Source organism: Saccostrea cucullata, unplaced genomic scaffold (genome assembly GCF_032062105.1).
Source record: "Saccostrea cucullata isolate Sc308-1 unplaced genomic scaffold, CSIRO_AGI_Scuc_v1 ctg5731, whole genome shotgun sequence".
NCBI lineage: Eukaryota > Metazoa > Mollusca > Bivalvia > Ostreida > Ostreidae > Saccostrea > Saccostrea cuccullata.
Window position 1 is genome coordinate 10,982 of NW_026929688.1, and position 27,476 is coordinate 38,457.

Consider the following 27,476-nt stretch of genomic DNA (forward strand, 5'->3'; position numbering starts at 1 on the left):
GCTCAGATAACTCATCTAAAACGCATGAAAGATCCATAGCTGCCTTACCGAGGACTCGGCCGACTCAAATATTTCAAAGGAAATCACCTGTTTCTATTTATAGATACATGTACTTTTTCAATTTAAAATCAAACTACATGTATGTAATCATTTGTGGACCACTGTTATATTTTTATAGTTGCATGTTTGAAACATGACAGTAATATTACTTGTTCAATATTCTTATTCTAAATAAAATCGTTAGAATTTTTTTAAAAAATAAAACAAGCAAGCAGCTGTCATGACTTTTGGTCATTAAAATAGTTTAAGACAGATTTTTCCCAAAATACTTTTAAGGTGTTATGTTGTATTATATATCTCTTACATTATTTATACATGCATTATAAAATAATAAAAGAAAACATGGGAAAAATGGACAGAGAGGAAAAAATAAAATAGTAGACAAGAAAAACGCACAGTGAAACTCCAACTCATGATCATGATGCCTTCAATCCAGCAAACATACCACTAAGCCACGAAGTCGTGAGAATCAAATGGATAATTTTAAGACAGATTGTTGAATCTTCAAATAATTGAAGAAGAAAAATAAATACATATTTTCAACATTTTCAATATGAAGACCATCTTTAACCAAAATTATCTAAATGTAATGATGTACAGTCATATCCAAATAAAATTATTCAGAAATGATTTAAGGGTGGTCTTTAGCTACAGTTTGTCATTGTTTAGGGGGATACTTCAGTATTTACTATATTCTCCGTATAAACTGAACGATTTTTATATCTATCATATGAGGAAACTATTAATATTTGAATATTTTTTGTGTGATTTGTGTTAAGGCGTGTATAAACTAACATTGTATGACAAAATTTTGGTAAAACAATGTATTTAAAAAATTACTAGAGTAGGCGAAATTGGCTATCAAATGCGCTATGGCTCGTTTTTATGCCATTTGAGAACACAACCGATCGAAAGCAATGGAATTCCCCGTTGCTATATTTGGAAACAAACTCAGATCGATCATATTCGGGTCTCCTTGTCTGTCTGGGGTACCCTAAATAATATTGGATAAAATCACCCGTGATGTGCCGAATGGATCGAAAGTAATAGGAATCCCCCTTTTCTATATTTGGAAGCATCCAGTAATCAAGGTAATTGATGGCATGAAATTCCTGAATTCGGTTCAAATTATTCAATATTGTAAGTATTCTGTTCGTTTATATTAAATGTGATAGTTATCAAATATTATGCTTATGATATTTATGCTGGAAATCAATATAACTAACATTTGGCAGATTTATCGAGCATAACAGACCAAAATTCCAGCAAAAATTAAACGTTGCGATGAATCCATTTGAACTGATGTGAATTGTGCAATAAAAATTAATTCATGGTTTTTGAATAAATGATAAAATAAAGTTCTAAACCAATTCGAAATGTTGAGTTATTTCCGATCAGAACAAGGCAAACATCAATTTTTTGTTTCTAAAAAAATTAAATTAACACAGAAGCTCGGGTGTACTTTTAAAAGCAAATATGTGATTATAAAATACTTTTAAGTACTCTATCTGTCCATTCTTTAATTTAACTGTTAATAGATATTTAAAAATTTTTCCAATTTAATCATCAAAAACGGTAATTAGATTCTTTAAAAATAGATCTACATCTACATCTACATATTACAGCGTTCCATCAGCCATGATGATTATACGCTGGCCCTGCGCAAACGGACCTCTAATTTTAATTATAAAACGTATGTGAAAAAAAGGAAACTAAGTGCCATAGAAGGTATAAAAAAACCTAGTGCAATGAAAAACAATTTACAAAATTGTGCATGAAAAATGTGTATTTACATTGTGTTCTACTTGTTTTTATAAATATAAGAGTTATGGGACATAGCTTGGGACCAGAGTTCTGAACTGGTCCAGGGAGGCCGCTGCCACCACTGAGTGTGGGAGAGAATTCCACAAGGTTACTGTATGGGGAAAGAAGCTAAATTTATAATAATCCGTTCGTGTACTGAAGGTCTGAAAGTGGAGAGGACTAGTATTACGTGTAATGGTCGTTATCTGGGGTACTAAATAAAGGTTTTGATCTATAGCCACTAAATTGTGTGTAATTTTAAATAGCATTATAAGTCTACATATATTTCTTCTATTGTCTAATGCTGGCCAATTTAGATGGTGTAACATATCTGAGACACTACTAGTATTGTGGTATCTATGTGTGACATATCTTGCAGCTCGTCTTTGAACATTTTCTAGTTTATCTTTAAGTTTTTTTTGTATGAGGTGCCCAAACTGAAGAACAGTATTCGAGGTTAGACCTGACCATTGATTTATATGCCAAAGATTTAGTTTCTTCATTTTTTATTTGCAAATTTCTTTTTAGAAAACCCAGTATCTTGTTGGCCTTAGAAGTTATATTATTAATATGCGGTTCCCAGGACATGTTGTAGGATAATGTTACCCCTAAATATTTTGCTGTCTTGATAGATTCTAATGTATGTCCTTTCAGATTGTAGGTGTATTTTACTGGTGTGCGAGATCTGGTAATACTAAGTGAATTACATTTTTGAGGATGAAATTGCATTCCCCAGATATGTTCCCAATTAGCTAACGAGTCAAGATCTTTTTGAAGAATTACACAGTCATTTTGATTATGAATAGGTCGATACAGGATACAGTCATCGGCAAAAAGCCTTGTATTTGATGTGACAGAAGATGGTAGGTCATTTATAAAGATTAAAAAAAGAAGGGGCCCAAGGACTGACCCTTGAGGAACCCCGCTGACCACAGGCATTGGACTAGATACCTCACCATCAAGGACAACCTGTTGTACTCTGTTGCTGAGAAAAGCAGAAACCCACCTCCAGGTGTTACCACGTATTCCATAGTTATCCAACTTTCTTACACCTTATCGAATGCCTTTGAGAAGTCCAGTATAATCAAATCAGTTTGAGTGTTTGAGTGTAGATTTTCCAATAATTCATGGCTAAGAGTAAGTAGCTGAGTTTCGCAACTTCTCTTAGCTCTAAATCCATGTTGACAGTCTACTAAAATATCATATTGATCTAAATGATTCAAAACGTTGCTGACAACAATATGTTCAAGAATTTTACAACAAATGCATGTTAATGAGACAGGTCTATAATTACTAGCCAAATATTTTTCCCCCTTTTTGAATATAGGAATGACATTTGCTTGACACCAGTCTGCAGGTACCTCCCCTTGTGCCAATGAGATGTTAATTAAAAATATGTGCAAGGTGTGGAGCGAATTCAGATGAATATTGTTTAAGGATGCGAGCTGGTATTTCATCTGGCCCTGTGGCTTTGCTAGGATCTAATTTATCTAATAATTTTTGTGTGCCATTTACAGTTATGTGTATATCTTGCATGGATGGATAATTGTCATTCAACTGTGGTATATGTTCTTGATCATTTTCAGGTGTGAAGACTGAATGATATTGTTTATTAAGAATTTCCGCTTTCTGTTTGGTATCATCAATGAGTATCCCTTCAGATCTTAAAGGGGCTACTCCTGAACTGTATTTTTTGGTATTGCTAGTATAATTCCAAAACTTTTTCTGTTTTTGTGAAGTCTCTATATTTTCATCATAACAAATAATATTCTCTAAATAGGTCCAATATGCTTTCCTTGTTTCCCTTTGTAATTGATGTTTTATGTCTTTGTATTTCTTGGTACTTGTGCTGTTTGTATGTTGTTTCATATTTTTGAAGAGTTTGTTTCTTTTTCTAATTAGTGATTTAATTTTCCTGTTTATCCAAGGCAACCTTTTTTTTGAATTGTTTATCATTTTAGATGGGATGTTTTCATTCATGATATCCAATACTTTGGTTCTAAATTCACCCCACAAATTGTCTATATTCTGATCTTGTAATGGATTTTGACTGTTTATGTTCATGTTTTGTATATTCTCTTTGATTTTCTCTGTGTTTGCTTTATTGTAGAGATAGATTTTCCTAGGTGGTTTTTTAACTTTTCTTGGTTTTAAACTAGCTTCTATGTAAACTATTTCATGGTCAGATATACCAGGTATAACTTCTACATTGTTCACAAGGGAACTGTTGGAAGTGAAAAAAAGATCAATTGTTGATTGTGATGTAGCTGTTATATGTGTTGGTTTAGTAACAACTTGTTCAAGATAATTATCCTGGCAGATATCTAACATTTGCTTACACTGTTTTGTATTCTGTGAATTTAGTATGGTAGAATAAGTTGTCCAATCAATACCTCCCAGGTTGAAGTCCCCCCCCCTAACCACAGATGTGAGTTTTCACTTTGTCTTATTCTTTGAATGGACTTTTCAAGGTGAGTGAGATATTCCTCTTCTGTATGTTTTGGTGGTTTATAAAAACTACCTATATACAGGTCTGGTGACCCTATCACTTGCAACTTGACCCACAGTTGTTCACTAGTGACATCTGACTTCAGATCAGTAGGTTCCGAACTAATGTATTTATCTGACACAAGTATAAATACCCCACCATGCGAGTCACTTTTGCGATCATTTCTGTAGCATGTGAAACCACTTGGGAAAACCTCTGATGATTGAATATCTTTGTGCAGCCATGACTAATTACCTATGATAATATCTGGTTTAGTTGATTCAACAAGATTTTCTAAGTCTGCTTTTTTATTTCTGACAGATTGACAATTAATAACTATCACTCTTAAAGGTACATCTGATCTTTTAAACTTAGTGTAGTTTGGTCGTGTGTTTAAATTTTGTACAGGGGAGGATGTTGCTGTTGGACTTCCTATACTTCTGTCATTAAATGATGAGTCATTTAGATGTTCATAAATATTTGTACTCAAAAATGAAGATGTGTCAAATATGCACGTTGAAAAATTTGGAAGGCCACAAAGATCACATTCCCATGATGCATTATGCAAACCCTGATAGTGTAATGTGTTCATGCCTAGACATTCTTTGTGGTACCATACGCTGCAAGAATCACAACAGACACCTGCAGTTTTCCATGTGACAGCTCTTTTACAAGAGCCACATGGGTACTTAGGTGTCCTTGGGCCAGGATTAGGTTCTGGTGCATATGAGTTTGCTAACAAGATGGCACATAAGTAGAGCAAGACTTGCTTTTCTGGTTTCCAGATTTTACAGTTAGTGTCTCTAATAATAAACAATGTTTCCATGGACACACTGATACCAAAAGTATTTTTAGATGCAAACCTGAGTGTTGTTTGGGGGGTGATTGTTCTATCTTCTGTAACAAATTTAACTGAGTACAGCTTCTCCCTTGGGACAAGAGTCTCAGTCCCAAGGTATGAGGCTAGAAGATTAAGCAGCAAGTAAAAGGTTATAATAGCCTGAAATTTCATTATCAGCAGGTAAAGATTAGCTGAAAATCCAGATTGTAATGTGGTGCACGAAACAAGAAACATAGGAGAATCTATGACAGACAAAAATAGATATATTAAGACAAAAATCGAAATGAAAACAATTAGGTTTCACATTTCTTAATTGTGAAACAATTTTGAATTTTCGAGTTGTACTAGTAAATATTATCCAGTTGTTGATTATTTTCGAGATCAATATGTTGAATTATCCACCGTAGTACAATATTAAGCGAGTCATAGGGGCGAGATTTATATTGTACTGAAAGTTTCGCTCATTCTTAATTTAAGTGGTAGTTTATATTATTCACGAAGTAATGCATAATATTTATAGAAATATTATTATATGGGCAAAATGTCAAAAATATTCGGGCAAAATGACAAAAAATGTTTTTTTAATTTAATGAAAGACAAATTTGCTTTTAATAAATAAAAAGTGAAAAAAGATTAAGTTTTATGTAAATGTGTATTTCAGAGATCGAAGTATCAAAGATAACGTGAGATGATGGGAGATGCACCTAGCCCCTCGGTGTTGTACTTTAATCCAAAGAAATCTACAGAAAATTTTGCCCGACTCTGTCAGTTCCTGGTGACAATCTGTTGTGACGTCATGCGGGACATTCTATGTCAACATATAAAACCTGCCAATTTAAGAATGGAATTGGACAAAAATAAATCAAAATTAGAAAAAATAACGAATAAACAGGAAAAAGACTTGCTGTATCCTCCACATTCATCTTCCAGTAGTGTTCCGCAAATAAGATTCAGAGATCTGGATTTATCATTACTCTACAAGATTTTGCGCAATCTATGCAATATTCCGACACATATAGCTGGTTGGGGAAATCCACCTCGTCAATCAGACTTTTCTTTAGCTGCATGTATAGAAAGGATCCGCATTTTACGTAATTCCATCTCTGGACACTCTACCAATGGTACTGTTGATGACATGGAGTACGAGGATTACTGGAGAAATTTAAGGACTTCGGTCGTGGAGATTGAGAGAGAAGTCACCGGTAGCGATAGATATGAAAGAGGAATAGACCATTTATATGACTGTGATTTGAACCCGACCAAATCCAAGGAATATGTTGACGAAATTAGGAGATGTTCAGGTGAATAAAAAAAGATTTTTTTGCTTGTATATGCACTAAATTTGCCAAAATTATTTGCTTTTTATTTAAGGAAAAAAAATTCTCACATCTAATTTTATGCCTTTTTAGGAGAAATGAAAATTAAAAGAGGTAGGAACAAATAACACACCATTTCATAAGTAAATATCAAGCTTTTTTATTGTTAAAAAATTTTTAAGTTTCATTTTTAATTTTTTTTTCCTTTGAATTTTAGAAAGAATTTATCTTGTTGAAGGTAAGAACATGTTATTTAATGACCCAATATTTGAATTAAAACATAACATGATCAATTGCATATGTGTAAATACTTACAATGTTGAGCAGTAATATATTATAATTTTGTTTTCTCTCTTTTCATAATAAAATAACAGAGGAAGTAGAGACTAAGAGAGGTAAGTAAACGAAAGAAAGTGTTCCTTAAAAATATATAATGGAATTTCATTAACATCACATGCTATTAAATAGTAATTTTTGCATTCGGGAATGTTCTTTCATCTTCATAAAATAAGACTACTTTTCATTATATTTTTCCACCTGATAATAATGAAACGGAAAGCCGTTTTCTTATACTTTCATTATAGCTAAAATTATCGCCCTTTTTATTTTTGATTACTGATAATGTGCATTAAAAATAAATACTTAATTAGTGTTGAATTCGAATTAAAGTTGTCAATTATTATCATTGTATGTTACTTAAGTTGGGTTACTAAAGATTGGTTGATTGAAAGCTTGATTAATGTTTTAATTAGTTTGTAAATAAATAATCACTATGTATTATAGATGGTGTTAGGATATATAGGGTTTTTACTGGCATATCTAAGATAGAGAGGTTCTAGAGGTAAAACTCGACAAATCTTGTTAGTGCAAGTAAGTGTGTGGATTTCCCTGCTTATATTGTACTGTGATAAGTGATATGTGTGCGGTCATCCCTGCTTATTACTTGACAGAGTGTGTGGTCATCCCTGCTCTGTAATTGGCATCTCTTAGCAGCAAGTGTGCGGACATCCCTGCTTGTTGCTGTGCAAGATCAGGTGTGTGGACATCCCTGCCTGCATCTTGTGGTAGAGCATTGGTGTGAGGACATCCCTGCCAGTGTCTCTAGGCTAGAACCGTATAAGTGTCAAGTGTGCGGTCATCCCTGCTTGTCACTGCGCAAGGGCAAGTGTGCGGTCATCCCTGCTTGTCTCTTGTAGAAGTGCGCTGGTGTGTGGACTTCCCTGCCAGTGTCACTTGTTCGCTACCAGTAAAGACCTTATATACGCAGTATCGAGTGATTAAGACTGCGCATTGTACATATTTGCAGCATCTCAAGGCTATCCGTTTTTATCACGGGTACGAGCCTGCGGAGGTTCACAGGCAGTGACCTCCCTTGCACGTTACATAAAATTTGGTGGCAGCGGTGGGATTCCTTGAGATAGCGGCGTGACTGAAGACGTAGACAAAGAATTATCTCTGATAGAAGAGAGGCTTGCTGAGCTTAAGGAGGAAAGCATCAGGAATAGAGGTTTCAAGTCGTCGACTCCAGTGACCCCGCGTAAAAAAGGCAAAGTAAGAGACTCGGGTGTTGGCGAATCTCGCATCTCCGGAGAATTGCGGCAGACAGAAGAAAAGTCATTAGCGCTTGAACATGATGGTGCGCTAACCCAGCGCGCACCTATCCTTGAAGAAAATTCTGTAGGACAATCTCTCAGGGACATGTTTAGAGAAACCGGAGAAAGGCTCCGCGATTACATTCATTCAGAGTCTCCTACCAGATTCGATAGAGATGCGGCGCAAAACGACAAACATTGGAGTAGACGTCGTCCTGAAGAACTTCACAAAGACGATCAAGACGATTCTCTTCTCCCAGGAATAACAAGAAGGAGATCCAGAATTAGATTTGCAAGTCCTCATAGCGGAGACGACGCGCTAGCAGAGTTTCCAGCGCAAAGACAAATGATAAAGCCGGCAACGTATGATGGCAGTGGTCCCTGGTTGGATTATCATGCGCATTTCGAGGCATGTGCGGAAATAAGTGGATGGAAATATCATCAGAAAGGATTGTATTTAGCTGTTTCTCTTTGGGGAAGTGCGCAAGGAGTATTAGGTAGCATGCCAAAGGGGACAAAGCCCGATTATCAAACACTTGTTAAAGCCCTTGAGGACAGATTTGCACCCCCGAGTCAAACGGAGCTATACAGGGAGCAGATGCGTGAGCGGCGCCAAAAAGCTGGAGAATCTCTTCCGGAGTTAGGACAGGCCATTTGCAGACTTGCCAACTTAGCCTACCCCACTGCGACAGCTGAGATTCGGGAAACGCTGTCTAAAGACCAATTTGTGGACGCATTGGTCGACTTGGAAATGCGCATCCGCATAAAGCAGGCGCGTCCTAAACATCTTAATGAAGCTATTCAATTGGCTGTCGAATAGAAGCTTACAACAGAGCTGAGAAAAAGAACTATGCGCGCCCAACTACCGTTGAATCCGCGGAAGGAAGAACTGTCTCAATGCTTGAGGAATTAAGCGCAAAGTTTGAATCTATGCAGAGAGAACTCAGAAAAATGAAGGCAGAGCGCAATGAAAATTCACAGCAATCCCGACTATGGAAAGCAAACCAAACATTGGGGACACAGAAAAGATGTTACTTTTGCCGTAAGCCGGGACATTTACGCAAGGATTGTAGAGCTTTTCAGGCGCAAAGGAAAGCTAAACCTCCACTTACGTCCTCTACTAGAAACCAACCCGAAAATCATGGTGCAAAGACAAAGGATGCCAAGTCTTCTAGCAGAAGTGTGAAAACCGGAGAGAAAGCTTCCATTGGATCAAGTCCAGTCGGAATGGACGCTGGCCTATTCATTGAAATGGACGTCTGTGGCGTGAAGGCGAAGGTATTGGTAGACACAGGTGCGACAGTCAGCCTAATATCTACAGAACTGATGAAAAGGATCCTAGAAGAGGACCGACCTAGGCTTGACTCATTCAGTCGTGATATACTGGATGCTGGTGGCAACTGTCTCCAGATCAGCGGTAAGGGAACCTTTCCAATACAGATAAGAGGGCTCTCTTGCAAACTGGATGGTGTGGTTGCAGAACTAAGCAATGATGGACTTATGGGTCTTGATTTTCTGGAAGAAAACGGATGCGCAATCTATGTGACCAAGAAGAAAATGCGCATCAAGGGAAAACACTACGACCTGATAAAAGAAGGAAATTATGGGTGTTATCGCATCGTAGCACCGAACACTGTGACACTTCCAACAAATCAAGAAGTAATCATAAAAGTGAGAGTGTGTGCGCCGGAGGACAAAAGCATTCCAATGATGCATGGTTTGGAGGAACAAAATGAAAAGTTCGTATCGACAGGTAGTCTTGTAGGGAGGACCTTAGTCAAAGAAAGTACAGTTGAACATGGGACCAGAAAGTCGAACCATTTACAGTGGCACTCACATTGCGGAAATGTCATCCGTCTATTGAAGCGCAGTAGTACCAATCTGACAGAGGACCAGATATCTAAAGTGAGAGACATTTTGCGACAATACCCCCATACGTTTGCAGTCAGTAATTCTGAATAAGAAACGACCAACTTGGTTGAGCATGGAATTGATGTTGGCAATGCGCACCCCATAAAGAAACCTTTGCAACGTGTCCCTTTCCATGCTGCCGAAGAAATAGACAAGCATGTAAATGATATGCTGAAAGATGGAATTATAGAGCGCTCCTCTAGCCCCTGGGCAGCAGGTGTTTTAGTGCGAAAGAAGGGTGGCAGTACTCCCTTCTGTGTTGACTACAGGGAATTGAATGGACCTACCATAAAAGACGCTAACCCATTGCAGCGGATCGTTAATGCGCTGAATAGCCTCTCTGGAAATGCATGGTTTCCGACACTGCAATTGTGTTGGGCATACTGGCAGATATCTTTGAAAGAAGAAGACCCAGCAAATACAGGGGAAGCGCTTGAGGCAAAAGACGTATACAAAGAGAATGAAAGAATTGTTCATACTGAAGATAAAGTTGAAATCAAGCGCATGCGCCATCCTCCCCGCTGGCATGAAGATTATGTTTTATTAGAATCACCTGAGCCAGCAAGCGAACCTTATTGGTTCTATTTACCATTGGGTTAAACAAAATATTGCATTTTGTTTTGCGTAATGGTAAATGTGAAGGGTTACTGTAATTACTATTCTGTTAAGTAGAATATTTATACATATTTTATTTTGCAGAATGGGGAATACAGTGTAGATAATTGTGTTTGTAAATAGCGTTTGGTAGATTTTTTTAATGCCGTTATATGTTTTCTTATGCGAGGACGCATAAAGCTGGGGTGGGGGTGATGAAACGGAAAGCCGTTTTCTTATACTTTCATTATAGCTAAAATTATCGCCCTTTTTATTTTTGATTACTGATAATGTGCATTAAAAATAAATACTTAATTAGTGTTGAATTCGATTTAAAGTTGTCAATTATAATCATTGTATGTTACTTTAGTTGGGTTACTAAAGATTGGTTGATTGAAAGCTTGATTAATGTTTTAATTAGTTTGTAAATAAATAATCACTATGTATTATAGATGGTATTAGGATATATAGGGTTTTTACTGGCATATCTAAGAAAGAGAGGTTCTAGAGGTAAAACTCGACAAATCTTGTTAGTGCAAATAAGTGTGCGGACTTCCCTGCTTATATTGTACTGTGATAAGTGATAAGTGTGCGGTCATCCCTGCTTATTACTTGACAGAGTGTGTGGTCATCCCTGCTCTGTAATTGGCATCTCTTATAATTAGCAGCAAGTGTGCGGACATCCCTGCTTGTTGCTGTGCAAGATCAGGTGTGTGGACATCCCTGCCTGCATCTTGTGGTAGAGCATTGGTGTGAGGACATCCCTGCCAGTGTCTCTAGGCTAGAACCGTATAAGTGTCAAGTGTGCGGTCATCCCTGCTTGTCACTGCGCAAGGGCAAGTGTGCGGTCATCATGGTCATCCCTGCTTGTCTCTTGTGGAAGTGCGCTGGTGTGTGGACTTCCCTGCCAGTGTCACTTGTTCGCTACCAGTAAAGACCTTATATACGCAGTATCGAGTGATTAAGACTGCGCATTGTATATATTTGCAGCATCTCAAGGCTATCCGTTTTTATCACGGGTACGAGCCTGCGGGGGTTCACAGGCAGTGACCTCCCTTTCACGTTAGAATAATTTTTATAACTTTTTGCCAAATTCAAAACTATGTTTTTTATATGAAAAACGTAATCTAAAATACATTACCTCGTAATGTATTATGTTATATACAAAATGTTCGTTTATTTATACATGCAAACAGTTCATGTAAGCTAGCATTCCCATTTAGTTTAAGTTTGTATAATATGACTTTCTAGAGCAATGAAAATTGACTTGCGCCAAAAATATGTAATATCATGAAAAATAATATTTTTATGTAAAAAGCTCTGTATTAAAAATGATAATAAAATTTCGCTTGTCTAATTTTAATGTGCTTTAAAATTTAACATCGATTGTAATAATAACCATTCCTAAAGAAGGTCACCATATTTTTTTTATAAGATTTTTTTTAAAAATTTACTTTTATTACCTGTGTTTATTCATAAACCTAGAGTTGTATAATCCAACTTGGAAACATGTGGTTATCGTGTTTCATAGAGTAGAATTCGTAACCAAGAAAGGAATCTATTTTATCATCATTTGGTTGCATATGCCATAATTCCATTAATTTCAACAATTGTCATCTTGTTTAATGTACCTTGGTATAGGCAGCCATCATTTAATTCTACATTAACTAAATTGACATTATCTCACTGTATGATCTATTTCAGTACGACTTGACACAATATATGAAAGACAAGCAGTTTACGAGGACAGTAATGTAAAATTCAAAGCAAATGTAGAGGCCAGATTAACTGGTAAATTATCCTTTCTTCAATTCTTGTTGAAAAAAGCTTGCATCTTCAAATATCAGTTCTGATATAGCTTGCAAGTGTAAAATTGTTAAGGACAAACGAGACGTTCCTCAAAAAATATATTATCTTTTTCCCAAGATTTTGTCATTGAAGAATTGATACTTTAAAATTTTTACTCACAAATTGAAAAAATTGAGGTACCTTACCAGGCATTTGTGCGAGATACCAGAGGATGGCATTTCTTATACAATCCTTTGCTAAATAAAAAAAACACTTAATTTGTCAAAATCACATTTGTAGTGTTTCAAATTTTTAAAAACAATTCGAAACATGTTTCGAAATAAGAAAGTAATTAAAATTGCGTATAGTTTTCATACATTAAAAAGATCTACAAAACTTATATTTTGGGAACATATCGTCTGACCTTAAGCGGATAAGTTATGTATTCTAAAACTATATTGGATTTTTCTCTATACAATAAGTATTTATTTGCTAGAATACTTAATACTTAAAGCATAATATTTCTCTTTATACGAGGGGCGTTCAATAAATAATGTCATCAGCTCGATGACATACGACATAGAAGTCATATGACATTAAGCTAGACTTTCTCTAATTATTGAATATTTAATGAATTGATAACAGTTTATCTGACCACTTTTCATCGCATAATTTCATTGTGGGAAGCTGGAAAACAAGGGCTACTCGAGACACTGCATTAAAAATGAATGGTCAAGAATCAGTAAACTAGAGTAAAATTAAATGCATCATTAAAACTGCTGTAAAACTTGTTAATTTCCCAAAAATCTATTAACTGAAATATGTGAAATTTACAGCAACTCATGTCTGTTTCATACACGCATGAACAGGTGGATTTCAATTAACAAAAATTATACAATGGGCATCAAAAATGGGTACAGTCCTTGGCAACAAGTACATACAACAACCAATGTATATTAGTGATAATTCAACCAATTATCACTGATTATGTTTTATTGACTTTAAGTTACATAGCAAATTTGATAGACATTATTTTGGGGGTAGTTCACAAGGTTTTAAAGAAACATTTGATTGTAAAAAAATTTAATACTTATTGGTCACCCTTTATTTTAAAAAATGAGTGAAAACGAGCGTGTAGAAAATCTAAACAATTTTGTTTAAAAAATCAAAAATTGTTCTTATCCACGTTTTTCTGAAATTCAAACAGATCATGAAACTTGAATCCATTTTGAGTTAAACCCTCAAAACAAATTTAGAATAATATGTACTTGACAAAACTGCAAAGGCCTGAGAAGAGCAAAAATTTTCAAGAACACAAAAACAGTTTTATACGCTATTTTCTTAAATATTAGCGGTCTTGTTGTTCAAATACATATATAGGGAGGCAGTTCAATTTCTGGAGGAGTTTAGTAAGCAGAATATTTGCCAAAAAATTGGAAGGTTTATGAGAGGAAGGAAACAGAATGAGGAATCCACTGCATTACATTTCTTCCTGGCAGCGTCCAAACACACAGGCCATGAAAAGTAAACGAGTTTTGGGGTAAACAGAAAGTTAGTTTTGTCACATCAACAATATTCGCCAGATCTTTCAATCTTTGACTTGTTTCATTTCCCAAATTTAGGAAAACACCTTTCAGAAAGAAAAAAATAAGTACAGCAAATCATATGATCTACCATTTTCCAGTATACTATGTTCTATAAAGAATCAGAAATTGAATAAAAATGTTACGGACATGTGTTTTAACTAAAAGAGAATATCTTAGTTAAATCATTAAGACAAAATCATAGAAAAACGCTTTTTTGGTTCTTCCCGAGCCCTGATGACATTATTTATTGAACGCCCCTCGTACATCAGTATTAAACGATTGATACAGTAACTTTAAAAATGTCATGAATTTAATTTTCCAAAAAATACATGATATGATTATGATGTTCTTATTAAAAATGAAACTCTTCATTTTTTTCATTCCTCATAAGAGATTGCTGAGAGTCTAACAGCTATTAAATCTGAGACGTGTTTGCTGAAAGGGTTGAAAACGACAGAGTCGATATTACAACACGACAAGGGTTTGTCATCAAATAGTAATAGTACGTATAATAATGGCATCCAATTTGTTGATCTGATCCATGTGGTTAATGAAATCAAAACCAGAGGCCCAAGGGACTTAATGGTATTAAGAGTTAAATTTAATACTGTAAAGGGTCTATAGATTGAATATGAAATTAATGATAAATGAAGATTTGTCGCCAAAAAGCAAATGAAATAGAATGATTTGGAATCATCAAAATAATAAATTAAGTGCCCAGTATTATATAATTAAGTTGATCTATTTACTTGCCTGCACTTGCCCTCACCCCCATCTGTCACTATGCCCATGCAGACTAAATAATACAATAGCTCTTGAGCACTGCCAGTTAACCGATGTCATTTTCTATATATATTTCATTGGTTTCATCTAGTCCTTAAAGAAAATTCAATTGTAAAGATATTATTATTAAATATTTCTCTTCCGTTTTGATGTGCCTGTTATTTACTAGTCTACTTAATAATCAAAAGTAAGTATTTATATTAAAAACTATAAAAATCTCTTTCTTTCTAAAATTCCATTCATCAATTAACCTTTCAGGTAAATAGCAAGCAGGGATACTTATAACTTTTTCAGTAGAATGCAAATCATTTAATATCACAGAGTGATGTAGAATTTCAAAAATCTGGTAAAATACCCTTGCTCATTACAATTTTACATACTCTGGTTGCTGGCTAGATACCTAGGAGCAGAAAGGAAGATTTTCAAATTAATAATACATTTTCACTATACATTGCACTTGGTCCCATCCTTACACCAGAGTCCCCTATCCAGAAGCCAAGAAATTCACAAGAGAACCCTTTCTTATCATAAATATGTTCTTAGTTCTTTTGATAATTATCCACGGAGGGACAGAGAAGATTTTCAAAGAAATAAAGTATTTTCACTCCATATTCGAAAGAGCCCCACCCTAATTAAGACAAAAACCCTTGATGAAGTACTTATATATGAATTTCAAACTCTTTGAAAAGGCATCCTTGTTCATCATAACCATGCAATAAGTTTGTAAGCTAAATACTCAAGGGGAACAAAGAAGATTTCCAAAGCCATAGTGCATTTTTACTACATATTTAACAATTCCCCACCTGAATCTCCTGGCCACAAAAATTCAAAAAAAAAATTGGGAAAGGCATCCTTGTTCATCATAACCATGCACTTAGTTCAAGTGCAAAATACACAAGAGTAGAGGCGTGTTGCAACCAGTATTGAAAAAACGACCACTATTGAAATGATTATATCAATAGTGGTTGAGAGTGTATTTAAATACCAAACATAGGTAATAACTAGGGATGGCAATTGGTAACCGGTTAATCGATTAATCGGTCGGAACGATGCTAATCAGTTAGAAAATCCGTAATCGGTTAGTCGGAAAAAATAAAATATATGTAAATTTGAACGTAGTTTTTATCAAATTTATTTTGTAGAAAAGAAACCGTTGCATAAAATTTCATTCAATATTTATCATAATAAAGATGATTTGGAGGTAATTATGTAAATAATGGCTCTCCAGAAGGAAATCGCGGGGCAATAGGTCAGTTTGTAAAGTGTTAATTACTGTTTTTAAAATCATACCGGTTACCCCGACTTTCCTATGATGTTAAATGATTTTAAAAACATCACCGTTAACCCTTTTAATTAGTATGTCTATATTTTGCCGTTATCTTTTAAATCAAACAATTAGAAAGAACAAAGAGTTGAGACAAAGTTTTGATTATGGTGACAATGCAGAATGAACTTCTTTAACTTCTTTGAAAATTATCTATGTTTGATTTCTCAGGCACAATTCTTAGTTTTCGTAATTTTTTTTCTGATCTATTGAAATTAAAATAAAATTTAATTTTAAAGTTAAATTCCCTGATTAAGATTGATAAACAGAATATAACTTGTAAAGCATTTTATAGCTTCTTGTGTATTTGAAAAAAAATGTCAAAATGTATATCTTGATACGACTAACCGGTTAATCGGTCGGAACGACTTGCGGTTAACCGATTAGCAATTCTGCAATCGATTGCCATCCCTAGTAATAACCACTATTGAAATACGACCGCTATTGATATACTTATTTCAATAGTTGGTGAGATTCAATTCAATAACAAACGTAGGTTGCAACCACTATTGAAATAATGTTCACTTTTGAAATAAGGATTTCAATATGGATAAAATTATGGTTTTAGTTTTGAAGTATTCAGCAAAAATCAAAATAATTATTTGAATTACCTTTGAAATTATAATTTCGATAACTATCCAAATCTTCATTTAAGGACAGATGATACAAACAAAATATGGATGCCTGGATTAGTATATATTTTTTGATCTGATTTCATTGAAATATGCAAATAAAAAAATTCTAGAATATAAATAAATTGTAAACCTTCTGTGATATTCAAACCTGTTATAAACTTTAATTATTAATCTATAGATTTTCATTCCAAATCCAATTTTTGTGAAAGTTTGGATAAAAAAAAATAAAAATTACGCGGTAAAACGTTTTTTTGATATAATCATTTCAATAGTGGTCGTATTTCAATAGTGGTTACTAACTATGTTTGCTATTGAAATGCACTCTCAACCACTATTGATATAATTATTTCAATAGTGCTCGTTATTTCAAAAGGAGGTTTCAAAGGATTAATACATTTTTTTCTATTTTTTTCAATAGCGCCCCACCCTTACATCAAATGAAATTTACAATTTTGGAAGAGACACCTTTGCTATTCATAAATATGCACTTGATTTTTTCAATATCCAGATTTAGAGATGATTTTCAAAGAAATAATGCATTTTTACCACAAAAAAAATCAATAGTGCCTCATACTAGCACCAAAACCCCTTATCCAGTGACCATGAAAATCACAAATTTATAAAAGGCACGTTTACTCTTTACAATTAATTAAACCCCCTTCCCCGCTATCACATATTTTAACGCATACACCATTTTCTATTTCTAACGCAACAAGCATATACCCTTTCCCCCCGATCATGCATTTCACTTTAAAAGTTTATTTAATATTGAATTCAATGCCAGTTTTCTTCTATTTCATACTTGCTTAAATCTCATGAAATCGGAAAAATTATTTACTTTTTAAGATATTACTTCATAATATTATTTACGCTAAATTTTAGAGAAATTTGTACCACGCTATAATGTGCCTGTGGGGAAATGGTAAGGTCATATTTCTATGAGCAGAAAAGATTTTCATAGAAATAAGCACTTTCACTTTATCATTAACAGAAATTAAACCACTCTCTCCACAGAACCCTTCGCCCTGGGGCAAAAAATGTTACGATTTTTAAAAGGCACACTTTATCAATTAAAACAATGCACCTATTTTATATTTTTTATATAGGAAGGGGAAAAGAAGATTTTTAAAGAATTTATGCATTTTACTGTATGGTCATTAGAACCCCACTCCAACTCTAGAACCCTAAGGCCATGAATTTCAAAATGTTGGTAGATAGCTCAGTTTATTTTAATGGTTCAAGCCCCACCCCTAAGGCCTCAGGGGCTAGCACCATGAAATTCAAATTTTTCTCTTCCATTTTCTAATACTAGACGATCAGTGTGCCAAAATTGGTTGAAATTGGTTCTGCAGTTCTAGAGATGAGGCTGAAGTTGACAAAAGTGACATATGACGTAAATGTCGGTAATATATGTGAAATAATTAAGAGTATAGATGAGAAATACTTAAATCGTACTATGTTACAGGCATGAGTATTCTTGATGAGATTATTACGAGTGATACAACAACATACACAATAAGCAAATCAACAACAACCATTAAATTTAATTCTGCTTTACCTGGAATGGCACCCGTCTCTCTATTCTCCATGCATTCGACAATAAACAACAAATGTTGGCTGTTGGTTCCTCATACCTCACCCAAGTCGCCACTTTTGCCTGATACACTACAGTGTTCGAGACTGTATCTTCTCAGTGACATCGGTGTTATCAAAGAAATCAAAATACCAGAGGAATACGACATTGGATTAATCTCAACTCAGGTTAAGGCCAATGAAGAGAGCGAGGCTGTGTTTGCTTATAAACATTCATTAGTAGCTATTGGTGAGAATGGTGTATTCCGCAAGATGTTTGATTTTGATGTGACGTATAAACACAAAAGTATATGCCGTATGCATTCTGGTAACTATATCATAACTAAGGTTCAGACATATCCAATATTCAATGAATACAATAATGAAGGATCTCTCCTGAGTAGTTGGGAATTACCTGAAGACATAAGATTACAGCATTCTTACTTGAGAGTATATCAAAATAGTAACAGAGACATGATTCTCACGAATCATCACCCCTTTGGCATTACCAAACATTTATGCATTGAAGAGGAATTTCGTAATGTCAAATGGACTTTGGAATCGGAAGAGCAAGGAATAATTATCCCGGTTTTGAACAAAAAAGGTGAGTTTCTTTATGGACATGGACGGTCCATTGACTTAATGAACAGTGAAGGTGAAATTGTCGATACCATTTATAAAACACCAAAAGATGTTAAGATAAGAAACCTTGCTTACAGCAGTAATGGAACGATATGGGTCTTGTACAATTCTTCTGAAATTGACATATTCAAAGTGGAAATCCCTAAAATCCTTTCTGACGATAAGGGATTTGGTTGTGTTCATAAATGATTGCGCCCATGACAAAAGGGTCCTTATGCAATTTTTGCTAATACAGAAAAATAACGTCATAAACGTGTGACGTTGCAGACTGACGGTGAACTTCGACGCAGACTTTAAAGTTTTTTTCTTCGAATCTCTTATGTATAGCTTTTTTGGCATGAAATAATTTGATAACGAATTTCATTTTTTAAAAACAATATACATGTAAAGTGTCTACCCTATAATCATGATTAAATAAATCAAACTTTAAAAATGTTGTTTTGTCTTATTTTCTTGTTGCACAAAGACACTCCAATTAAAGAAATTAAAACAAGCAAAAACATCCAAATGAAAATAAAAATGTTCTAAATGTTCTAACTTAAATAGAGCTGGTCAAGTAAATCTGATGAGAGAGAGAGAGAGAGAGAGAGAGAGAGAGAGAGAGAGAATATAAAAATTTTGTCTTAAAGATTTGTGTAATGTAAATATTTAAAAAGGAGCTACCGTATAAGTAAAATTTTTAGCAAATATTTAATTTTGGCATTATTAGCGAGGGTGCTGACATCGCTAAAATTGAATATCGCTAAAACTTATTTGCATATTATTTGTAATAGCTTCTTAAGTTAACATTTCAATATAGCTAAAATTACTTTTTCATATACACAATGTAAGTATAGAATTGAAAAGAATTGTTCACTAGTACCGAAATTATTGCAGCCCGGAGGACCGGGCTGCTCTATACATATAAGTTTAAGTGTTGGTATATGGGGATTGGGGTGGGAGTAGTTATTCAAAATTAAAGGTTTTCTAAACATTGAAAAGATTGTTAATCAGAATGTTCTTTCCCTTTATAAATTACGAGATACATAATATATTTACTTCCATAAAGTGATTCTCTAAAAATAGATATGTTTTTCACATTTAATATATAAAGTTGTTTATCATTTACTATCGAAAAAACGACAGGTCCCCTTTTTTAGATCATCGAATTTTACTTCTCGCATAAAAACGTACTATGCACACTTCGTGTTTTATATTCTAAAATTGAAAATTAAATACATTTTTGAATATAGGTGATGCATGTGTCTAACTTCAATTTATATTTTATGCAGCCAACATTTACTCGAGGAATTGAAGTTTAAAATGGTATCGTTTTTGTTTGACATTTATCCGACTATAAGTTTTCCAAATATTCGCGACTATCGTCTCCATCAATTAGACGCATGCCTTTTCACACGTATCGAAGCGGTTTGATGATCAAAGGTCATTTCCATTGTTTACTTTATATATTTCCCGGGCGACAATTGATGGTTACATCAATGTTTTCTTGTCTGCATTTGATTTATGAATATCCCATTGCAGCAAATCGTTTCACTTTCTGTCACTGTCAACAATGTCGGTTCGCATTTCCTCGAATCAAAACAAAACGTAGCCTATGAGATTTTTAAAAATATCAATGTGCGATTTGATATAAATTGAAATAGAAGAAGAGTTTGTTTGATATTGTGAAGTTAATGTGGACGAATACGGAATTTTCATTTTAACTTTAGAAGCAACGACATTGAACGAATGCGTACAATATCATGAGGGGTGTACATCTATGCAAACGTCGATGTATCCCCACGGCCACATACTGTCTCGTTTGAAATAATGACATGAAGAAACTACAACTATTCCATTTATATCACAGAAGAGTTGAACATACACCATTTTTTATAAATAAAATTAAAGAAATAAAATTAAAAATCAACATATTCAAGTTCAACATAACTTGAATTCGTATCCAGGTTTCATGTGATATGGAATGCATAACGCATACATATATGGACTAAACACTAAAATCCTTCAATAATTTTTTCCTGTTACATATAAAAACAGTAGTCAATATTTATTCTGCATTCATGAATTTAAAAACAAATGCATACTTCCCCGATTCAAATGACGAAATACTAGTATATTTGCACTGTTAACGACGTTTCGTCAAACGCTAATTGTCTTTGACGTAAAAAAGGAATTAAGGGGTGGGGGTGGTAGGGGTATTCAAAAATTGCATTTAAGTACGCTTTACATATAAGAACTTTTAAATTTGTAAGTTAATATATTTTTGAAGCAAAAGCAATATTCCAATTTGATTTTTTTTTAAATGTTTATTTTTAGATTCATAGCAAAGTGATCGACCCCCGTCTGAAAGACGCGCGGGAACGTGATTTATTGATAAAGGGGGAGGGGGTAATTGATGATGATGATGATTTTCTGCTATTAAATCAAAACTGGTCGTACAAAAATTATACAAAAAAATATGAAGATTATTTTTACTACCAGCAACCTTAAGCAAGTTTTTTTTTTTAACCAAAATTAAACGACAGGTTTTTTCACAAAAAAATTTTGAATTTGAAAAATACACAATTTTCAAGGCTTAGATAATTCATAGTTTTTCAGTTTAAGGTCTTTAAAAGTTGTTTTGATGATATGTTTATCAAAAAGATGACTATGTTTTTGTGTTAAATGGTTAAAGGAATAAGTCAATGAAATTTGACATTTATATCTAATCTGGCTTTTTTGAAAATCAAGGTTTAAGTACATGTAGTTCATTGATTAAAAATTTTCTCTCCTTGTAAACAACTAAAGGGGGTAACTTTTGGAAGTTCCTGTCCAAAAACCACTCGAACGATTTTGTCTTAAATGTGTATACATGCATTAGACATAGTCATGTACTAAATATAAAAAAAAAATAACGAAAATTAAACGACAGGAATTTTTTGGGGTAGGTGTGTTGTACATCCTTAACTGCTAATTCTATTAACCTGAGGATCGGACTACCTTAGACATTTCATGAATAATTTCTAATTTCATACGTATGTGGCGGAGTCATATTTATTTAAAATTATTTTTTTTATCTTTATTAAATAACCTACTGAGCCATTATTTACTTTATGCCATATTTGGTAGTAATCTCCATTTATGAATTCTACTCACGAAATCTCATTGGCCAGTAAGTTTGTACCCCTTTGTTTAACCGGTTTTCTGCTATATATACTGAGGCATGGGCCCATCCCTGTCAGTGCGCGAAATTTAGCTTATTATTACCAGCTGCCCGTTATCACCACTTGAAAGGTAATTTTCTTCGTCTATTAAATTTTTGTATATTTTTAATAAATCCAAGTTAAGCTCTAGTATTTTTCATATTTTTGAAAGAACGGTATTTTAAACTATGAAACTGACGTTTTGCATGGGCTTAGTAAACTTAAATTTTCTTATTTTTGAAGGGAGAGGAAATAAAAATATTTTGTCTCAGTATCAATGTGTATTATGATGTTGTATATATGTTTTTGTATTTGTAGATCTGCCATTGCTTTTTTTTCAATTCCTAATAAATTTATAAACTGAAACTGCATTTTCCATCCCCGCTTGGTTACACGTACCTTTTCAACTTTTGGCTAAATTATTTGGGTGGAAAAGGCACTAAGTGCCAGACACCAATATCGTAAAAGACTGGATAGTTACATGTATAAAAGAAAATAAATTGAGAAAGAGAAAAGAACAATATTTTATATAAATATTAATTACTGACACGTATATTTAATATATATGTATAGAGAAAGGGAGAGAGACTAATTTTTAATCTAAAAAATATAGAAAAAAAATAGAGAAAAAATAGCTCCATTTTATTGATATTTTAATTGATGTTTGCAGCTAAACACAGATATACATCAACTGATCACAAAAAAGTACAATAAACCTAGGTCATGTGATCATGTGATCAATATTTTGTCTGTTATCACACTGTAACAGCTGGTATCGGCTTTATCTGTTTGTAAAAAATAATTTTATAATCCCGGATTTTCTATGTAAAAGTGACACAAGTAAGATATTATATTCTTGTTTATTATAAATTATTCACTTAATTAAGAATTATTTTATTGCTGCTTTATTTACATGAAACTACGACATTTAAAACGCTATAATATGTACAGGGGGTCAGTGGTCAATAGGATAACATAATATGCGTTTTTCTCCGACGTCTCGAACGTAGAACGTCGTGAACATTGACAAGCTAAAATCAAAATTCACGATCACTTTTAACAGAAGCTGTTGCAAGGACTTTTTTTATTAATTGTAAATTTCCCGAAAGATTAAAAAGTCAATTTTAATTATTAGCTTATTTACAAAATGTTCATCTTATTTACAAAGCTAGGGGTAAAAAAATGAAAATATAAACATTAAATCATTATTTTGTGCAAGATATAGTTACAAATTAATGGACCACTCTACCCTATAATGCTTATTTGTACTACTTTATTCAGATGTAAATATGTAACAAAGAAAATTATTCGCACGGTCGTACATTAAGAATATTGTATGTTCAAAAATTTAAATACATGTAATAGGAGATTAAAAATCAATGACTAGAATCCGATCATAACATTGCAAATATTTAGAGGAGTTCAAGGAATTTATAAAATCTTTTAAATTAAGATTTCAAGAAATAATTGTATATATGAATTCTATTTCTTCTTTGGATATATGAAATACATGTACATAAAAAGAAACAAAAATTATTTTTGTGAGTGAATCGAATATATTATATATCAGGCACGTAGCATCGTTTTTTAAAGGGGGGGGGGGGGGCAACCAGGGAAAAATGTTTTTTTGCTTACCTATAAAATTAAAGTTGACAAGCCCAAAAAAGGGGTAATGCCCAAACTCGAAAATCCTATCTCGTAGAAAAAAAAGGGGGAGGGGGGGTAGTGGGCAATTTTTTCCATGGCCAACCTCCTTTTACTTCAATTTTTTGGCTTACAATACTACATTCCCTTCATATCACTTTACGTAGTAAGAAGTGGGGGCCAACCAAGCTTTCAGTGGACATTTTCAATAGTAAAGGTAATGTTGGGAATAAAGTGCCCCCGCCCCCGGCCCCCCTGTTGCTACGTCCCTGGATATGCTATCTAAAATAGTCTAAGTTTCAATGAATCTGAATGCATAACAGATTTTTATTGGCTGAATACTCAGTATATGTAGTAATAATCTTTGTGTTTTAGTCTCAATATGTAAGAGCAGAGTGTGTCCTAATTTTTTACTCTGCCACATTATCCCCCTTTTGCTTTTAAGTTACTTGGACACAGATTTTATTTTATAGAAGTTATTATTTTCTTTATAATATTACGACTTATATATTTAAATATCATTTCACACAGAAATTAATTAAAAATTTTATTTCGTTTAAAAGATATTGAAATTTTAAATTTTTCGACGGGTTTGATTGACATATCGTTGCACTCTCACAAATTTAATTTTAATCTTAATCCTATGGAAAAGTGGCAATTTCGTTTTGTATAAATGAAAAATATTAATACTATGATCCAGAAAATTTAGAGTAGACACGTTCGAAAGCAAAACAAACACACAATATATTGTCAGTCCGTGCAGTTGTGGTAAGCAGACTGTGATAAATATATAAACGATAAAAGATCTCGAGCCCTGTTTACAAAAACTGTGTTTATAACACGAGTGTGCTCGATTTGCTAAACTCTACACGCATCTCTTCGTTCGGAATGACGATACTTGTGAAGGTGTTTTGCTTTCTAACATTTCTACTCTGAAAAAAAATATTTTTCTTGATAAAAGTTTTAATATTTCTCATTAAAACACATCAAAATTGCCACTTTTCCTAAGGATTAAGAATATAAAGTTAAAATTTGTGAGAGTGTGTCAATCAAACACGCCAACATATCTTATGTTTTAATAACTTTTAAACGAAATAAGACTTTTAATTAATTTTTGTGTGAAATGCTATTAAAATATATAATTCGTGATATAATACAGAAAAAATGAGAAAATATTAACTTCAAATCTGTGTCCAAGTACCTTTAATCAACAAAATTTACCTTTAAAAAATCTATCTGATAAAAATTAATAAACTGACAAATATGATTGTAAAAGTATGTTACCGGGAAACTTTGTATGTAATGTATATTTGTTTGTTTGTTTGTTTGTTTAACGTCCCTTCAAAAACGTTCCAAACATATTAAGACGCCACCACTAGAATGTCGCAACAATTAAAGCTATATAATTTAGGGGATCTTCACCTGAATCGACCCAGTGGACACATGGGTTTAAACGATATCATCCTCAGTTTCACTCTCCACGCCAAAAGGTGGAATCAACAAAGAAGTGATAAAGTAGTGATCAGCTCATCAATTCTAAGGAAACGCTTTTAGCACTACTGAGAGAGAGAGAGAGAGAGAGAGAGAGAGAGAGAGAGAGAGAGAGAGAGAGAAGGGGAAAAATATGTTTTTGTTCCAAAAGCTTAAGATTTAAAATGTAGATAAAACAGATGCAGTATATTGTTATTTTAACTGACAGTTGGCAGTTTAACACAGATATTTATCAATTGATCACAAAAAGTACAATTACCCTAGGACATGTGATCAATATATGTTGTCTATTGTCATACAGTAACAGCCGGTATTGGACTCATGTTGGTCCTCCTCCTTTAATCCCGGGATATTTTGTGTAACAATTATAAATGGTACAGGTGAGAAAATAATATTCCTATATATTAAAAATTATTTACTAAAATAAGTTTTCATATTGCTGCTTTATTTATATTTCACATGTATTTAACTTGTAATGTGCACGGAAAGCTACGACATTCAAAAAAATATAATACGGACAGGGGGTCAGTAGATTAAAAATGCGTTTTAATCACATGCACATGTTTTAGACAAGGTATCTTACTCCGAATTATACTTAGTAAACCCTTCCTCAGGAATGCACTCATTTTCAATTTCAGATGAAGTGCACTGGCAAACTTTTGATAACCATTTTCTTCTTATTTATCTACACAACCGTATATAGCTTGCATACCTTTGTTTTCCTGTATCTTCGTAAACGGTGTAAAAAGTCTGCCCGCCGAGTGTAGGGATGAACTCAACCATGTCCATCATCTTCAAATTAAATGTTAGTTTAATTATCTGGTAAAACTGTGTCAATTTAACAGATAACATCCAAAGATATATGTATCATAGTTTACATGTAAGTGAAAATTGAAAGCTTAGTGTTTAAACGATCAACAAGGGAGATTCCCAACTACAATCCATTACAAGAACATTCTTAAGAGTTTCATTATATGCATTAATGTGAAATTTAGGCACCTGTCATAAATAGTAGATATTAGTTTTTTCATACTAAACTATAATTCAATTTACCTTCGATGCATCTTTTTTTTTAAAAAGTCATTTGACATAAACAATTGCTGCAAATTGAACTGCAAACTGACACATCATCTTAACTCAAATAATTTAAGGGGCAGTTTGAAATAATGTACGGAATAATGCTCAATAATTATAAAAATCCCTTTTTTATGGGCACAATATTTTTTTTTTCTTAAATGAAAAGCAACCCGTATTTTTGACAAATAGAAAGTTGGAAAATCAATTTTGATTGACATTAATATATGTTTAGTTTGATAAATATCGTTGAGAATGTTAATACAATTTAATGAAATGCATATTTCAGAGATCAAACTATCAATGAAAATATTTAAACATGGGAGATGCACCTAGACCCTCTGTGTTGAACTCTGAATCAAATAAATCTACAGAAAATTTCGCACGACTCTGTCAGTTCCTGGTGACAATCTGTAGTGACGTCATGAGAGACATTCTCAGCCATTATATAAAGCCAGCAAATCTAAGAACAGAACTGGACAAAAATAGGTCAACATTGGAGAAAAAAACGAATAAACAGGAGAAAGACTTGTTGTATCCTCCACATTCATCTACCAGTAGTGTTCCGCAAATAAGATCCAGAGATCTTGATATCACATTACTGTACAAAATTTTTCGGAATATATGTAATATTCCAACGCATATAGCTGGTTGGGGAAATCTACCTCGTCCATCTGACTTTTCTTTGGCTGCATGCATAGAAAGGATCCGCATTTTACGAAATTCAATCTCTGGACATTCTACCAATGGTACTGTTGATGACGTAGAGTTTGAAGAGAACTGGAGAGAGTTAAGGACGTCGGTTGTAGAGATTGAGAAGGAAGTTACCGGTAGCGATAGATATGAAAGAGGAATAGACCATTTATATGACTGTGATCTGAACCCGACCAAATCCAAGGAATATGTTGCCCAAATTAGGAGATGTTCAGGTAAATAAAATTATAAGTTTTATCATTTTATTTATAATAATTTCATTGTTGTTGATGATTTTCTTCTTGATTCATTACACTTTGCAACATATTTTTTGATTACTTTTACATGCATTAAGATTGAGAAAAAATGCTTTGTTTTTGTTATTATTTTCTTACATCCTATTTCATATCTTTTTAGGGGAACTGAAGGTTAAACGAGGTAAGAACATTTAATAGTC

The 27,476-nt window shown here is 33.5% G+C and overlaps 2 protein-coding genes across 2 annotated transcripts; both read left to right on the forward strand.

The window, feature by feature from the left end:
- Positions 1–1,140: 1,140 nt before the first annotated feature.
- Positions 1,141–19,124, forward strand: LOC134281825 (uncharacterized). Its single transcript, XM_062764263.1, has 8 exons — positions 1,141–1,200; positions 5,854–6,493; positions 6,602–6,622; positions 6,726–6,746; positions 6,883–6,903; positions 12,310–12,396; positions 14,371–14,481; positions 18,187–19,124. Exons 2-8 carry the CDS (start codon positions 5,881–5,883, stop codon positions 19,122–19,124), a joined length of 1,812 nt encoding a protein of 603 aa, XP_062620247.1. The 5' UTR covers positions 1,141–1,200; positions 5,854–5,880.
- Positions 19,125–26,618: 7,494 nt separating this feature from the next.
- On the forward strand, positions 26,619–27,457 carry LOC134281826 (uncharacterized; the record flags this gene model as incomplete). The annotated part of the gene is made up of 2 exons (XM_062764264.1): positions 26,619–27,255; positions 27,437–27,457. Coding segments are annotated over exons 1-2 (631 nt in total), but the record flags the coding sequence as incomplete, so codon positions are not given.
- Between the last annotated feature and the right edge of the window lie 19 nt (positions 27,458–27,476).

Coding starts and splice junctions, on each gene's coding strand:
- LOC134281825 (XM_062764263.1), top strand. CDS start 5,881: ATGATGGGAGATGCACCTAGCCCCTCGGTGTTGTACTTTAATCCAAAG. Junction 6,747..6,882: donor AAGAATTTATCTTGTTGAAG/GTAAGAACATGT, acceptor ATAAAATAACAG/AGGAAGTAGAGACTAAGAGA. Junction 14,482..18,186: donor TTTGTCATCAAATAGTAATA/GTACGTATAATA, acceptor ACTATGTTACAG/GCATGAGTATTCTTGATGAG.